Source organism: Strongylocentrotus purpuratus, unplaced genomic scaffold, assembly GCF_000002235.5.
Source record: "Strongylocentrotus purpuratus isolate Spur 01 unplaced genomic scaffold, Spur_5.0 spur5_scaffold_21, whole genome shotgun sequence".
Classification (NCBI taxonomy): domain Eukaryota; kingdom Metazoa; phylum Echinodermata; class Echinoidea; order Camarodonta; family Strongylocentrotidae; genus Strongylocentrotus; species Strongylocentrotus purpuratus.
Window position 1 is genome coordinate 12,191,492 of NW_022145607.1, and position 18,283 is coordinate 12,209,774.

General features: G+C 38.5%; 1 protein-coding gene across 2 annotated transcripts; it reads right to left on the bottom strand.

Moving 5' to 3' along the window:
• Window positions 1-3,847: 3,847 nt before the first annotated feature.
• On the bottom strand, window positions 3,848-17,953 carry LOC587241. Of its 2 annotated transcripts, XM_030995251.1 has the most exons (10): window positions 17,883-17,953; window positions 14,488-14,639; window positions 13,719-13,879; window positions 12,983-13,242; window positions 12,258-12,524; window positions 11,355-11,843; window positions 10,028-10,197; window positions 9,392-9,598; window positions 7,963-8,044; window positions 3,848-4,740 (listed from the first exon to the last, which is right to left on the bottom strand). In XM_030995251.1, the coding sequence occupies exons 2-10, from the start codon at window positions 14,593-14,595 to the stop codon at window positions 4,595-4,597; spliced, it is 1,890 nt and encodes a 629-aa protein (XP_030851111.1). In that variant the 5' UTR covers window positions 14,596-14,639; window positions 17,883-17,953; the 3' UTR covers window positions 3,848-4,594. The 2 variants fall into 2 exon arrangements, with proteins under 2 accessions (XP_030851111.1, XP_030851110.1); XM_030995250.1 differs by lacking the exon at window positions 17,883-17,953 and having other exon boundaries at window positions 14,488-14,681.
• Window positions 17,954-18,283: the final 330 nt, after the last annotated feature.

The following is an 18,283-nucleotide window of genomic DNA, read 5'->3' on the forward strand; positions in this document are numbered from 1 at the left end:
GTAGAAAACCGTGACTCAGAATATAAGAAAGTCGGCAGACTGGTTTGGTTATGGTAGCCATGTTATTTATGCAACTACGACGGATACCGGATATTTGGAAATCGCATATCGTAACAACCACCGATACCACATATTTGTAATCGAACACTATCAAAATAAATGTAAGCATTAAAGTATATATTGAGCTTTCAGTTGGATTGCAATATCATCTGAGCCGTTTTAGGTTGTGATAATGTAGGAAATAATTGTTAATATTGAAAATGTATCGTAAGAAATTAAAATTTGGGAGAAAAAATGTAATAGAAAGGTAATCCTTCCGAAATTTCCACAATGAATATGAATACCTGCTCCTTGATTCAGTCAATATTTTGTAGATCGCCCTTTGAGAGAGGAATCGTAAAAATATCAGAGTGGTTTAAAAAAACTCTTTTTTTTTTATATTAACAGGAACAAGAAGTTCACGTGAATACATAATTTTCGTGTGTACATGCATTTTTAATTACATGAATGTAGATTTTAATATTGTTTACATATCAACAGCATAAAACCTTATGCGGTTGCAGTCTTCATGTGTGAGGACAAATGTCACAAAACAAGAAAAGGCAGAAAAAACGAGTGAATTTGGCAATAAATCAAAATAAAGCTAATTTATTTCAGAAGAACATAATCACGAGATATACGATTGCTTGAAAACAAGTGGGTGACAAAAAGGGTCAAATAATCAAATCTTTCATTTGAAATCACTTGATCATTTTCCAATTCTTGTCTAAGGCAATTTTCCTTGAGGCTGCACTGAATACATACATGTACATCGACCATACCTGCCAACATTTGAAAATAAGAATTAGGAATTTCTATCACGGTATGGGAAAAAAGAAATCTGTACCCTTAACAGTTGTTCGCACATGCAGCGGCAGTGTAACTGTCAATACGCAGTAAATGTCTGTACTAAAAAGGGAATACAAACTCGCTGCAATACGTGAACCCTCAAATCGAGGCACATGATAAAACAAGCTTAATTTGGCTTTAGCAACAACAAAATTATTTATTTACATATAATTTGTATGTGGGTACCTTGCTAACTTCAGTTAGTCAAAAGAAAAGAAGAAAAAATAATTTAAAAAGTACAAAGATGAAAGATACATGTATTGTTTAGCAATTCAAATTAGCAAGACAAGATTTAGGCCTAAATAGCAATTATAAGTTCCGAAATATTCAAAAAATGTAAGAGATCTCAGATTCAAATAATTCATAAATTTAGGGGGGAAATCCATTCAGACTTTGTTCGCATATCAGTTTCACCAAGATATTCAATCTTTCTACCCTCCTTTAACCCTATTTAGCCCGGGGGGGGCTTGAGAAGCCCCCCCCCTCGACATTTTTCGCGATAATTTTTTAACGCAAGAAAATCTTGCACTGAAATTTTGTGACTTTTTTCTTTCGAGTCTTGCGCATCTTTTGAAAGAAATTTTTCGAAAATCGGACCTACCATTACAAAGTCACATGACCTTTTGTCTTTGCATGTCAGCCCGAAAATCGCTCATTTTTGTGATTTGTGTACAAAACATATGGAAATCTCATTTTTTTCAAATAAAGAGATAAAACATTGGTTATTTGGTCTTGTTTATAGTTGAGGTGTTTATTTTGGGGTCAAAATAGTTGAATTATAGTTGGAAATGAAATAAAACAACAAAAACAATAAAAATACATGAGTTAAAAAAACAAAGAAATACATAAGAAATTATCAAAACAATAGATAACATAAAGAATAACCCTGGTTTTTCAATTTTTTGTGTTGTATTATTATTCCAAATGGTCTAACAAATATATGTAGTGAGAAAGAATGCTTAAATATGAATAATGTCTGATTTATGGGCAAAAATGTGAATTTGATGACCTTATTTGCATAAATTACCATAAATATGCAAATGAGTGAATTTTTCAAAAAATTGAAATTACCATAGTAATCTATACACTTCACTTGACATGTATGCAAATTTTCGCGGCGATCGGTCGTTTCACGGCCGAGATCATAGGGGGGGGGCCTGAGAAGCCCCCCCCCCGGGCTATGCAGTTTCAAAATAGCCCGGGCTAAATAGGGTTAAAGCAACCTGTCATCAGAAGACGATGTTTGTGTTTCTTTGATGCCGCTAAAGTAATAGCACATAAAATATATTCAAGGTAAAATAATGAAAGAAATTCATTGGTTTAACACCTTTTTTTTCATACTCCTTGAATGGAAATTAAGATGAAAAACGAATTAAGCCATGAATATAATTTAAATTGTAATCTAAGCATGATTGAAACATTAAATTGATTTCAGTGGTTACACAAATCTCAAAATAAAATACACGTATTCAAATCTACAGAAAATTATATTGACATTAATGGAAAATAGAAATGTGAAAAAAAATATTGCAAGAACTATTGCAAAGAGAGAGACACATATTTCTCAAACCAAATTGGCTCTTCATGAAATTGATGCTTGCCCATTATAGCAACAAGTAATAAGTGCAAGGTGAATTTGAAGTTACGGAGATACCCTATATATCATACACGATATATGAATTTGTTATCAGTGATTTTCAAAAGAAACTATCATTTAAAGTATTTAAAAACGGTATGTTGATAAGATATAAGTATGGCAAGATAAATTATTGCTGCAACAGGAATCAACTTATACACAAGTAAGGCTTCAGGATTACACATTATTTCGGTCCCTGCTGACATTCAGACACCATTTCACAAGATGTAGAAGGTGGCAAGCAACGATTACAATTTGTACAAAGCTTTTTTCATACATTTAATCTGAAAAGGGTGGTGAGACAAATTGTAACATACTCTTACATCTTCATACTTGGATATAATTGATATTACTTTCATTTCATGCAAATTATCATTTATAACATTTTGAAAACAGTTACTCAATAACATGTAGAAAAACTACTCTCTACAACGTCACTTAAAATGAGCTGATATGATAGCCCACATACAATTCAAGTAGAGAATTAAAATCATTTTAATATGTATTTTAAGATTGAAACAATCATGGTTTCAAATGTGTTAATACTTTCATTCATTTTTGATGGTGGTGGTTTTAGGTCCTCACAAAGGGACCTGGTAATAAGGATTAATGCCTTACCAATAAGCTACGCATTAACGACATTACAACAGGGACGTTTCTCACACAGTGTCATGCTGCATCTAAAAAGAGCCGTTGGGTAAAGTACTTTTGACAACAGCCGTTGGGAGAAAAGTGGCTCTGAAAATGGCCATTGGAGAAAAGTGGCTGCGAAAAGAGCTCTTGGTGGCTCTGAAAAAACCCGATGGGGTAAAGTGGCTCTGAACAGATTTTTTGGGGTTTCAATTTCCGTTTCATTTGGAGGATTAAAATAAAAATAATAATCAAAAATACTTCATTCCATTTTATTTTCTGAAACAAATAATAATCAACAAGTTTTATGAATAACTGTGAACGAATCTGACATCACGTATCGAACACAGAAAATATCATTGACAATGATCGCAAACGCTTATCCTCAAGCCAGGGGTGGATTAAGCCGGCGGCAGGGGAGGGCCCAATTCGTGAGAACTTATTTGCTCAGTGGGAGGGGGGGGGAGGGGTTAGGAGCACTAATTTTTTATTTTTTTTTGCTTCCGAAAATTTGAAAATCGCGCCGACCGATAATTCGCTCAGTGGGGAGGGGGCTTGGGGTAGTGAGCCCTCGAAAATTTGAAAAATTGCATCCCCCCCCCCCCCTTGAGCACAAGGGGAGGGGGCCCATCTCAAAAAAAAGTTAAAGTTAACATGTTTTTACACGTTTTTTTGGCCAGGGGGAGGGACCCGGGCCCCCCCCCCCCCCCCTGGATCCGCCACTGCCTCAAGCGCTTATCCACAAATGAATGAATGACGTAAACATCATTGTTTACGTATGTACGCTATGTGGATAACCATGAACAAAATGTGAGCTAAAAACATCCCATGTCAGTATTTCATTGATCATTAGAGTTTTTCGAGTTACATTATGTGATTGAACAGACGTTTTCTTAGCTATGATAGCCGTAGTTCACAGCCCAGACTGTTACCGTGTTGCGCCCCAATTCAGCTAAGAAAATAACACCCTTATGGTTAACCGGAGACAGTGCCTGCCTCTCATTCTTTCGACGGTTGTTTTGGGGGGTCGCGTGATGACTGACACAGCGTCTGGTGTGGGATACGTGTAAGGAAGGAGATGACTGGAGAATAAAAAATATATAAAATCAGACAGAATCTGGACTAAGATTGCCGCTGTGGCTGTGACAGGAAGCGATCCGCTAGTGACCACTAGTAGGCGGGTTAGTTAGTACATGAATTCTCTGCGGAGGAATCATGAGTGGTCGTTATGGACAGATAGGTGTTCGCTAAGACAGGTTTGACTGCACTTTGTTCCTTTGGTGGGATAGAGGTGAAGGATGATTCTCATTCATGCTGCTGTGATGATAAAGTCCCTGTGCCTTGTTCTGTTCTATTACTAACATATGCTTGATCCTTTAACCTTATCCTGAAGTTCCTGTTCTGCAAGAGCCATGGAACTCATTATGAAATGGTGTCCATTCACAAGGTCCTTTTTTTCTTGGGTACCTCTGAATCCATTGGAGCTGTACTATCACCTCCCGACAGACATGGCACATTTTCGTTGGCAGGATCAGGGTTGCTCTGGACTTTCCGCTTCTCGGAGAGCTTTTCTCTGTTGGGCTTAGCTGTTCAATGACACAAGGGATAAAAGACAAAAGAGAAAATGAGAGATAAGTCTTGAATAGTACTGTCTATTAGTTGATAAAAACAGTATAAGAACCGTATACCGGTAACCATCTTGTTCAGTGGTTTGACATCAAAATTCATCCTATTCTTCTGTTCAGTACGATCAGCCCACAAACATATCATTATCAGTCAGTGCCATTACCCAATGTAATACACCTTCACAAATTCAAATGGGACAGTTTCATGTAAGACTCATTCATTAAAGATAAAGTTGAGTTCTTGTCATGTGACTGCCTTGTGAAAGAAAAGGTATGGAATGGATCCACAAAAGTTGATCATGTAGCATGTAAGTATTGGTGTGTACTGCAAGGTTCTGGAGTCATCAAAATCACAATAAATTTGGCCCAGTCTTTGTTAAGTAACAAGCACTGTACACTGAAAGATGTATATGGGACTATGGTGTCAGGCTACTTACCTTGATTTCTTTATCTTTCTATGCTCATTACTCAGCCAGTATACTTTTCATACCAAAATTGTTTGGTAAATGACATTTATTTGTAATCTTGAACTTTCAGTGTAAGTTTTGTTTGATTCTGTGAGAATAAATTTTCTTTTTTTTACCAGAACGCAAGTTTAACTTTAAAGTAGATACTCATTGATTTTAAATCTAGCTTTATTTTCATTATTGCAAAGTTGAAACTTTGATTCGACAAGGTTATCAAAATTCAATGCTTGGAAACATTCGAAGTAATGATTATTATACATTACAAAACGCTTAAATACAGCCCCGGCATAGCACCTGAATAGCTCTCCGAACGCTGCTGAGATGTGTGAGATCACAGCAGGGACATGATTTGCACAAGCAGATGATGTTCCATGGCATCTCACACATTTTCAGTGCCTGTGTTTTCATCTTCTCTTGAGTTCTTTCTCTTACTTCACTACCGTCAGGTTAAATGTATAATCTATTGCCTCAATCTAAACCCCGCGCATGGTTTTATTTTGATGACAAATGTAGCGATACAAAAATAAAGGAATCTGTCGCTTCTAAACCAAATAAGACGCCATTGTATATTCAGCTGCACACACCGGGGTATGTTCGGCGTTTCAAGAGGGAACACATGTCGTCCTTAATATCAATCCGGGGGCTTTTCAATTTGAAAGTCTGGTTTATTTGATTGTCAATTAACCCCTATCCTGAGTATTTACAAGCAAAAGACTTTAGTTATCAGAATCGGGTCATGTCCCCTTTTGATCGGTTTGACATGCCATTACATTTATATACACTAAACTCATTATAATTTGAGAAATAATAGCTTTGCAATTATGTTCATTCTTTATGGGATGTCGTCTGCTTGGGCAGTATTGGTCCCTGTTATGACGTCATTAAAACATCGTTATTTTTCTGGCGAATCTCTCGTATATCCCAGCTGCTATGGAGGTGGTTGTATTTTTATTTTTATAAATCACCCGATATATAGCTGACCTCAAACTTGTACGATGGCCATTTGTTAGGTTACCAGTTTCTAGTGATACATTAGTTGACATATTTGTGATTTTCTTTGAATTTCACCTTTAAGCACTCCTTTCCCAAAATAAAACAATAATACCCTAATGGGTGCCATCATCCAAACGTGAGGTCTAATTCATCAAAGTGATTTTTAAACAGTACCAACTTGGCGTTATGTTGCCAACCCTGATCAAACCAACAAAAAGGACACCTAGTTTTCTATGGGAACCCATATTCTGATGACTTACATCCAGTAGAGGCACTTGCTGATGACTTACATCCAGGAGAGGCACTTGCTGATGACTAACATCAAGGAGAGGCACTTGCTGATGACTAACATCAAGCCTGAGAGGCTACTGCTGATGACTTAAATCCAGGAGAGGCTATTGCTGATGACTTACATCCAGGAGAGGCACATGCTGATGATTAACATCAAGGAGAGGCACTTGCTGATGACTTACATCAAGCCTGAGAGGCACTTGCTGATGACTTACATCAAGCCTGAGAGGCACTTGCTGATGACTTACATCCAGCCTGAGAGGCTATTGCTGATGACTTACATCCAGGAGAGGCACATGCTGATGACTAACATCAAGGAGAGGCACATGCTGATGACTAACATCAAGGAGAGGCACTTGCTGATGACTTACATCAAGCCTGAGAGGCAACTGCTGATGACTTACATCCAGGAGAGGCACTTGCTGATGACTAACATCAAGCCTGAGAGGCACTTGCTGATGACTTACATCCAGGAGAGGCACTTGCTGATGACTTACATCAAGCCTGAGAGGCACTTGCTGATGACTTACATCAAGCCTGAGAGGCACTTGCTGATGACTTACATCAAGCCTGAGAGGCAACTGCTGATGACTTACATCAAGCCTGAGAGGCTACTGCTGATGACTTAAATCCAGGAGAGGTTATTGCTGATGACTTACATCCAGGAGAGTCACATGCTGATGACTAACATCAAGGAGAGGCACTTGCTGATGACTTACATCAAGCCTGAGAGGCAACTGCTGATGACTTACATCAAGCCTGAGAGGCACTTGCTGATGACTTACATCAAGCCTGAGAGGCACTTGCTGATGACTTACATCAAGCCTGAGAGGCAACTGCTGATGACTTACATCCAGGAGAGGCAACTGCTGATGACTTACATCCAGCAGAGGCTACTGCTGATGACTTACATCCAGGAGAGGCAACTGTTTATCACTAACATTCAGCCTGAGAGGCAACTGTTTATCACTAACATCCAGCCTGAGAGGCAACTGTTTATCACTAATATCCAGCCTGAGATGCAACTCCTGATGACTTAAGATACAACTAGAGAGGTACTGCTGATGGTGTACACCCAGGAGAGGCTATTGCTGATGACTTACATCTAATTTCAAAAGTTATTGCTTACTATACCAAAACAATTGTATTTATTTATATATGCTAATGGGAAATATTTCTTAGATTTGATGTAAGTATATTGGAACAGTATTCCAAGCTGTATATCCAGACAAATATCCCAGTAAAACTATTCTTCCTTCCCCTTTAATTAACATGGTATTTCTCAAGGAATATTTCAAATTTTCATGTCAGTGATACCACTGGCTTAAATCCATTTCAGATTATTTATAAGGTACAACAAATCACAACTTGTTAGTATTGGGTAAAAAGGCTTGGTCAAGTTTACATTTCATAAAGTAAGGAGGCTAGTTACCTGTATTGGAGCTAGAGAAGTTTCCTGGTGCTGGTTTATCTCGTGTCCTGGGATCAACCTCTATAAGAATGGGTCTTGAGATCTGTAAGTAAGGAATCAATCATTGAAAGAACTTATAAACCAATCGATGAAAGCAGAAATGAAGTGATCAGAGGAATAAAAATCAGAATTTATTGGTATAAATTAGTACAATATAAAAATTAGAAATATCGCAATTTGTATTGCTGCGCAATGTAAATGTATACCCGCCAGTGGCAGAGATTTTTGTGTCATCCTTATGTTTGAAGGAGGTACAAAGATCCCCTCTCCCCTCTATTAAACAAAAGGATGACGTAGCGATTGCCACTAGTGGCTCTGACTATTGTCAAGACTAGGAGCAGCATCACCAAAACAATATGTGTGTTATGTATAATGCATCTCTGCAAAGAAATTGAAAGAAATCTGTCAAGAAATGTGGCAGTTAGAGCGCTGAAAAGACATATATCCTTTGACCATATAAAAAAATGAAGGCAGCATAGCCCAAAAGTGTAGATGTGTAGATTGTACCAAGATAAATCTCCATACGAAATTTGAAAGAAATCCGCCATAAAATATGACCTACAGAGCGCACACTAAACACCAACCAAAATATGACCATTGACTCTATAATAGACGAACAAAGGTGGTAGCATCACCAAACACTCAAGATGTGTAGATTTGATCAAGATACATCTCTATACAAAATTTAAAAGAAATTCATCAAGAAATAGGGTCTGCAGAGTGCACTCACACCATCGTGCCAAATATGACTTTTTTAACCTATAAAACACGGGACACTGGTGGCAGCATCACCAAAAATTATAAGTGCATAAATTTTACCAACATACACTTCTGTCCTCAATTTGAAAGAAATCTGTCTAGAAATGATGCAGTTTGACCGTACACTAGACTGCACACAAGACATTTATCCAAATATGACCTTTGACCCTATAGAAGAGGTGGGGGCAGCATCCCAGTGTGTAGATTATACCAAGATACATCTTCTTACAAAATTTCAAAGAAATCCGTCAAGGAATGTGGCAGTTAGAGCGCACACAACTACGTGGCGAATGCGACAGCAGCGGACGCGACGTTACGCTGCCGAATCCAAAGTACCTCTCCGGCATACTGCCGGGGGATAAATCAAAAGTATCCACATAGAAACTATAGCTTTGAGCATGTTTCTCCTCTAAAAGACTACAAAAGTGCACTAGGCCAAACTTGGCCTTGTGAACATGAAAACATGAAAAACAGAAACATGACGCTTTTGTGGTTCGTAAAGGAGAGTTAATTTCATTCTATGAACATTTCGGGAATCGCAAACAAAATCACTTGTTAATTCATTTCATGAATCTAAACCATCCTAAAACATGTTGTGTAGACAAAATTGAACTGTTTTAGAGTAACTTGCCACAGTTTTGTTTTTTGGTTTGGACGTTGAAGGTCCGTCGGTGTCTTGATTGGCAGTGGATGTGGAGGGTTGGTCAAGAGTGCAGTTCTTCTTGCTGGAGGACTTGGACAACAGAGGTGGAGCAGAATCTTGGTTGGTCGTACACTTGAAGAGATTGGGTGGTATCATACCGGCATTCACAAAGCCTTGGAAGACCTCTTTGGTACCCTGCAATTATTTGAGGATAGAGAAAGATCATAGGATTTATTAGGATGCTAATGACAGTTGAGTTTTGCAATAAAGGCAATCTTTAAGCACTTTTGCCACTTTTTTAATAATTTTTTTGGGTGGGTTCAGACAACTCATTTACTGCAATTCAGAATCAAGATAAACCAGTTTTATACTTTGAAGTGAAATTTCATTACCAGAACAATAACATTGCCTTTGTTCTACATTAGCAAAAATTTAATTATGACAAATATTATAATGATGGTGTCTCCTTATATAGCGCACAGGTCCGTGACACTCCTGGCATCCAACATCATTACCCAGCCATAGCCTAGTGGCCAAATATGTAGCACTCTAGCATATCAGATACCCATTTACACCTGGGTGGAGAGTGGCAAATCAGGGATTAATGTCTCGCCAATGTCTTACCATATAAAATTCCAGGTCTTCTGGGGATTTAGCCAGCACAGACTCCAGTCCTTGCAGGTCTCTCAATTTCTCTGTAGACAGGATAGAGAATGCTTCTCTCTCCATCAACAGAGGGAGCCCTTTGAAGAGTAGCGGACACTTGAAACATCTGTAGACGTACCTCAGATCAACTGTGTAAATTAATTTTTCAATGAAATGATTGTTTAAATTGAACATATCAATCTGAATGTATGATTCCAATTCGTTTCACAATCCCTAGTGCATCTAATACAGGGAAAAACAAGAACTTTCTTGACTTGAATACTTTCACAAATATTGGTCGTTATCACCAGAAGAGACTTTCGCACTGAGCAAAAATGCTGTGTTTTAATTCATAGGATAAATCTGAACAAAGATGATTTGCTGACTGTATACTAGAAAAGGACAAACAAGATGGACCCCGGCCTCCCCACCCTTCTGATATCTGTTGCATGTCCTTTTTGGGCAATGTGTGATTTGTATCTTTCTTTATTTCTTTTGAACCATAACATGCATGACCCTTTCGCATCCGGCCATGCATTTCTTATTTTTTTCAATCTGAATGCTCCAAACGTTGGTTAAAAACTCAGCATACCACAAGTTACATGTAGATGAATGTTATTATACAGTAGGCTTACAGTTGCATCATGTGGGAGAGGGAGAGGATTGGGGAGTCTTGAAAAGGACTCTCTGTATAAATCTTTCTTTCTTGAGTGTGTGAGTGTGTGTAGTCCTAAAAAGGACTTTTGTTGTAGTCTTCAAAAAGACTGTCGGTTATCTTTCACGATTTATATAGTTCGATGGAGAACTATATAGCGCCTGTTTGAGAGGATGGATGGTAGGAGTGGCTCTATTTTTCGAACAGGATGACTATCTGTCGTCAGGAGTGGGGAATAGCTGGCGTGCGTGAGCTTAAGTCACCAGTTGGCGGACATGGGGTACTATAACATGACTGTGTGGGCTTGAGTCACCGGTTGTGGACTTGGGTGAGCTGCTTGTCCGTCTGGGCTTGAGTCTTCAGGTTGCGGACTTGGAGGTGCTCCGAATCCATGAGTGGGGTGTGGTGTTATATAATATTTGCCATTTGTTTGTCATTCATCACAGATTCAGGGTAAGGGTTGTGATTTTAGTTTCGAGTTGAATATATATGACCTTCTTAGGTCCAGGGTTGAAGTTATAAATTTGGTTAGTGTAAGGAATTGAACATCAGGCAATAGTTGGGACAGCACATGTAACACAAACATTTACGGACATTAAACACAAATGTTATACACTAAATGCATCATTTTTCATAGCACTTGTTACTCACATTTTGGCTTCTTCTCCTCTTCATCTGTGTTGCTGGATGCGTGACTGAAGCATTCGTTAGATGGATCAAACCGCTGCAAGATTACCTCAGCAACCTGCATCATCGGTATCGCCGTTGTGTCGTTGGGTGTTGGCTCCTTTTTGAGAGCATCCTCCAGCGCCTTGAAGAACTGACAAAAGGTGTAGTCCTTCCGCTTCTTGATACCACGCCACTTCTCAAAGTAGTCCCAGAAGGCTTGCTTCATCTGATCCTCTGCCCTACCTGGTATTGGAAATCTGAACACATACTTAAGGAGCAGCTGGAGGAGATCCTCTCCTTTCTGCCCCTTCTTGTTTCGGAGTGTGTACGTTGGGATTCCCTGGCAGATGTAGACGTCCCCTTCCTTGACAGCTTTAAACGAAGCATTCCACCAAGGTCCATCCATCAGGAACTTACCCTTAACTTTGATCTCTTTCTCTTTACCCCTTTTTTTTTTCACCATCATGATTCCTGGGAAAAAGTCATGCATCGAATGTTATCTTTTAGTATACATATAACATTATCATATTGTCCTGCTTCAAATGTGATATTTCACTCTTCTGATTAATCTGTTTTAATAAGGTTTTCATTTTTGTTATTATTTAGTTTCTTTTTTTTTGCATTAAGATGTTTTTACCTCTAGGTTGTAACAGACCATACCGATACAATTCCACTGGTTACAATGGTGGGATTGACCAGAATAAAATCAATGGTTAACATGTTTTGCTGCAATGATTAATTAGGAATAATAATAGTAACCAACAAATTACAGTAATAGTAGGCAAACTTTCAAGGGGCTTTTATATACTTTCCTTTCATTGTTGTTTTCAACAACCCACTCAGCTCAATACTTCAATATTTGTAGAACAAGATGGGCTTACTTACGCTCCCTTGAAGGGACAGAGATGGCTCCGCTTTCAACTGCTATCTCTCCTTCTAGCTCCAGCAAATCCTCGAGAGCGTCCTCCTCTGCAACTGAATTCTGGACCCCCTCTTTGTCATTGCAATCACCTGCTTGGTGCTCCCGGTCTCTTTTCTCTGTAACGTAATACTTAGGGAAATATGCCTGAACTTGAATCACCTGCCGGTCCTGCACTTCTTTTTTAGGTTTAGGCATGTTTTCTTCAAGTTGTGGATCTAGGGTGGTCCCCCCTGACATAAAAAAAAGGAAAAAACAAAGATGGTAACCACAATTCTACCTTTAAAAAAAAAAAAAGTTTTTAAAAAAGATGTTAACCACAATATTTTAATATTTTTGCTCAGTTGAGCAAAAAAAAAAGTAGTGCTCAATAGTGCACAACCAATTGGACTTGATTATTTTTTACTTTGCCTCACTATTTATTATGTCAAAAACAGGAAGGAATAATTATTAAGATTCGAACCCTCTACTCTAGGATTATCGTACGTTGACCATTACCGACTGAGCAAACGATAGGTTGTTGGAAAATAGGTTTGCATGATTATTATAACCCTAACTCTAACCCTAACTCTAATCCTGACCTTAACCCAAACCAAAACTGTAACTAAACCCTATCCCTAACCCTAAGGCCTAACCTCTACACTATGTCATGAATATGCATGTGTGTGTATGTATGTGTGCAATACTGTACCTTTCTGTACACTATCAGCAAGTTGAACCAGCTCAATGCTTCCTAACTTTTTGACTAGTATCTCCCTCGCCTCGCTTTCACGCACTGTCTTCTGCCATTCGTAAAGCATCTGATAGGTAGCTTCCATGGACTTGCCAGCAAGCTTGTCTTTCTCAAACCACCTTAGTTTAGCCTCAGAAAATCCTAAAGCTAGTCCGACCTTCCTGAAATCTGAGGGATCCATACCCTCGGCAAGGTGATAGAGCTCGAGCTCGGTCAGACTTCCAGGGATAAATAATAGACAAAAGAAGAAGTATTAATTATTTAATTTCATGTGCGCGTCTATTGATATTTACAAGATTTTGTATCACAAGAACTTTCCTTTCATTACCCTTTGACTTGCGAATACACTGTTTTACTGTTTAATGATATTTATCAACATTGTCTATAATGAAAGCACTCCAACACTGCAAAATGTGCAAAGGTATGTGGAGCTGTTAAACATAATGAGTATATGCAAAACTTCTACACATTTAGATTTCATTCATCAGTTCAAACGATTAATATTGGCCGGCAAAGTCAAAGGCTGTTATTTTACGTAAATTCAAATCCGACGCTAGTTGCTTTGTTCAGAATCTAGTTTAACAAAGGAAATTAGTCCGGGGTCTAATTGAATTATCGTTCGGCAAATGAGATTTAGTAGAATTCGGACTTTTGGATTTCAATTTTCATAAGTTGCTCTTTTCATGCTGCTTACTTATCATTTGGACCAGGATTCAGTTCTACGTCACCACATCTCAATAGGAGTATGTAAGTCATGTTTGGAAAGTCATTCCCTTTGATTGCATCTGCTTTACCACTGCTTGTCCCTGATTGAAGGACCTGATAGGTCGGTGATCCATGATTCTCCTTTACTTCCTAAGAATGAAGAGAAAATTAAGAATAGAGGACACACTTTTATCTCTGTCAATTATGTACAAGCCATACTGTGATACTATCCTTGTGCCACATTTTATTCCTGGCAGGGAATTTTTTCAATAGTTTTCTGGTTTATTTTAACATTTCTAATACAACAAAAAGTATAGACAGGTGATATTAGAAGGATGCTCATGTAGCCATTGGACAAGATGACTCACGATTTTCTGGTACTTTCTTAACAAAACTTATGGACAGAAGACAATTTTCAAAAGAATAATCAGACAATATTTGCCAAATTACATGTAGAATCACTGAAGAACAAGAATTCTGTGAAAGGGTTCCATTGACAACAGTGTAATAAACATTACATCTACAATTTACAGCAAATTTGAATAATCAAACTGTCCTCTAAAATACGTCTTACATAGCTCTTATTTTGATAGTTACATGTCTTATTGAAAAATATGTTTACAAAAATAATTTGTACACAGCTTTTGTGGGGGTGGGTTATTTTGATCTAGTGTTCGCCTGTTTGTCTCACTGTATTTTTTATATTTTTTTATGCAAGTGTAGTGGTTCTAGGAAAGACTTATAAATATCAATCATACCCTGATAGATGATGTTGTTTGCTCGGTGTTTCTTGTTGTATCTTGCCTGGGTTTAGGTGATAGATCCAATGACATGCCATTCACTGAGAGACAGAGGCATGGTGACATCAGAAATCAGAATACTGCATTATTGAAGAGAATTAGGCTGAGTTCTGGGAAGAGGTGAAAAATAATTTGTGAGCGTTATCATTCTTATTATGAAAGTGTGGAAGAACATCAAATAAGACATGTTCCCTGAAAGTATACTCTTCAAATGCCTTCATATTCTAAATATGTCATGTAATATCGTAAAACTCGGGGGGGGGGGTAGGATTTTTACGCCACGTGTTCGTGTAGTCCCATATACATCTTTCTGTGTACATTGTTTGTAACTTTACCAAAACTTGGCCAAATTTCTTATCATTTTGATGATTCCAGAACCTTGCAATACACACAAATTCTTATATGCTAGATGATCAACCTTTTCTGGTCGATTCCACACAGTTTCTTTCACAATGCAATCACATGACCAGAACTCAACTTCATCTTTAAAGAGAAGAACAGAAATAATGCAGAGTTAATTAATGAGACGGGTAACATGACTTTGTATAAGAAAATAATGTCAAATCTGGTATACGAAATTTATCGCAATATGCCATGTATGGAAAATATATTCATTTTAGATTACATAATATCTCATCTTTGAAAGATAATTAAATACATGGTGCTTCAGTGCTACAAGTACAAGAGACACTGGTATGTTACTTCCCCCCAGCTCAGCACATGCTCACAAAAGAATTGCATTCTTTCATACAACACCTCCACATTACCTTTCTTTTCCTGGTGATGCTACAGCACGTCTGACATAGCAACTCATATTTTTGGTATTGTCTACTGTAAACAGGTGGTTGAATCTGCTGTCTCTTGTTAGCTCACAAATGATTGACAGATGATGTCACAAGATGAATGGGATATGGAGCCTTTTTTTAGGGTGGAGCTTAGCAGGTCTAAGAAAATTATTTCAAAAAATATTTTAAAATCTATGAAATACATTTTGATGTTTGAATAACGAAATATGAGTTGTGTGCAGCCCGGCACATCAACAGGAATCAACTTTTATTTGGATTTCACCCGACCATTAAAAACGTTTCGATTTCAGTTAACGACAGCTCGCCACGCTAAACATGATGTATTCGTCATGCAAATTTATGTATATTTTCCGCGCATTCACCACTTTGAATGATTTCAAATCACGTACCAGGGATCACGTATCCTAGGATGGATGCACAAAAGGTGGCCGTTTCTCCGGCATTATTGCATTCGCTGATGATGTTGCTCTCCTAAGCAACTCATCGGCAGGACTTCAGCAGATGTTAGAGCTATGGGAAATTATGCGTATACGGGCTGCACGCATGTGCGAACGTTGGGTTGCTTTGCCTGGTCGCTTGACGTACATGCATGCAGGTATATAAAGAGGCTTACATGTAAGCCCACCGGCCCCCGTCAGAACACAGAACCCAGAACCAGAGTACAGAACAGAAATATACATCTACATCATCGGAGCATCACCAGGAGCATCACAGCGAAGGCATCGGACATTGGACTCTGGACATAGTGCTGCTATCTGTGAGTAGAGCTTTACTTTATGGGCGCTGCGAGTAGGCAGATCCAGGGTACATACAGAACCTCTCTGGCCACCGCCTACCGGTCAGAATCCTGACAACCCAAAACTGGACACGGACAGATAGTATGCCTCATTAAGTCACCATCCACTTTCAATATAAACATATGTATTGGCGACAAACCCATTCGGGCAGTAGTAGGCACACTGCCGAGGTAACTATCATATATATATATATACTATCAGAATATTGAAGGGCATGTTGTTAGAATTTGAATGTTTCTTCACCAGAGACCAATTTGATTTGGGTAATTCTACGATAATTACCCATTCAATTGATACAGGTGGGGCTGCCCCCATTAAGCAGAGAATGAGGGGCACCCCCATGAACTTTGCAAAGGAGGAACGAGCATGCCTGAATAAAATGCTGTAAGCTGAAGTCATCCAACCTTCAATGTCACCATGGGCATCAGCCCCTGTACTAATTAGGAAGCGAGATGGAAGCGTCCGATGGTGTATAGACTATTGTAAACTAAACAATGTTACTAAGAAGGACGTCTACCCCTTTCCTGCATTGAAGAGTGTTTGTATACTCTAGCCGAAAATACATGGTTTCACCTACATTCTCCAGAGCAACATGACCCTCATACCCTCACGTACATCGGGTTGCTTTGCCTGGTCGCACGTACGTACATGCGTGCAGGTAACTTGTATGGTTTATGGTATTACGCGCATGCACGATACCATAAACCATAAGAGAAGTTTGCATAATATTGGACTGATAGCTTCAGTTTGAGGTGCGGAGCTACATGTATAGCGTAGTGACGGTACTGAGTGACGACGTCGACATCGAAGCCCTAAACGGAGGCTTCCCGATGTTGGATGTGATCAAATTTCAGGTGGAAAATGCGATATGATTATGATTAAAATGAGTAAAAAATTGTGCTGAAACTCCTTTGCTAAGAATGGATATTAAGCTGCTAAAAAATGGATACGGAACTACACTAGCGCCGAATTCACTTGTGATATATGAAGATTGTGTTTCTATCCATTAACCCATTCATGCAGTGAAAAGAACTTTCAGGAATATGTGAGAGCAATTTCATATCAATAACTTAAAAACTTCATGTTCAATTGAAATAAATATAAAATAGTCACTTTGCTTTTGCACTAAAAAAGTAAAACAGTGAATAGCCTTTATATAGACTAGATCTATAGGCCTAGAGTCTACTTACTTACTTTAATACACGATGTTGTAGGTCTAAGCCTGTTCATCGATCCAGGATTCTTCCGTGATTACTGCTAGTCTATATGTAGGATTTTGCTGTTTGGAATTGAAGGAGTAAATTTATACCCTTGGCCTTAATGTGCATACCGGAATTAAATATTTTACTGAGGTATTCATCTATCTTTCAGCTGGGCAAGAAAAAAAATATTTAAAAATGACTTTTGGCGCACGATCCTCCCTGGCCCACTGTACTGTACGCCGTCGCGTCGGTCGGTCGGATTTGTTCCCCCCTCAAAACATGCGACCGTCCCCCACAAAACCGAGCAACGTCGCCCAAATCTCGCTGGTTTCTAGCTGGGGCAGCTAGTGCATACCGTACATCATACATGTATTATGTAATACCGTATAGATCTAGATCTAGGCCTAGATCTAGAAAGATCTAGTCTAGTTCACAATCATACATTTCTACTGTTCAGAACAAAAAACAGTTACTAGATCTAAATCTATTGGCAACAAGCGCCGATCTACGTACATATTGCAAATAAATTAGGTAAATCGAAGACTTACCAATATTGTAGAGTGCGTTACAGACACGGCGCGCAGTGTCGATGCAGATGCGAAGTGCCAACAAGCTGCTTTGCTTTTGCTTTTGCTTTTGCCTTTGCCGCCGCGTACAGAGAGCTTGGGAAATCCCCCCCAAAATGCAGGTTTTTCATTGGCCATCGGACCAAGCAGAAGCTAGCAGCCTTTTTTAGCAGCCAAAGTGATATCGATATCGCATACGGACGCTGTGTTCAACAATATGAACGCACTCCGTTTGGCTGCTAACCGTAGTCTCTGCAAGGAGACACGGATAGGAGTAGTCTTCGGTCTAGTCATTGTTTTTCTCCTTAAATTTTAAGTAATAACAATTTATTATTTTGAGAATTAAGATGGATAAAATGATTATTTTAAACCATTAAATCAAA

Coding starts and splice junctions, on each gene's coding strand:
- LOC587241 (XM_030995251.1), bottom strand. CDS start 14,595: ATGTCACCATGCCTCTGTCTCTCAGTGAATGGCATGTCATTGGATCTA. Junction 12,525..12,982: donor TGCTGATAGTGTACAGAAAG/GTACAGTATTGC, acceptor TTTTTATGTCAG/GGGGGACCACCCTAGATCCA. Junction 8,045..9,391: donor AACCAAAAAACAAAACTGTG/GCAAGTTACTCT, acceptor CCTTACTTACAG/ATCTCAAGACCCATTCTTAT.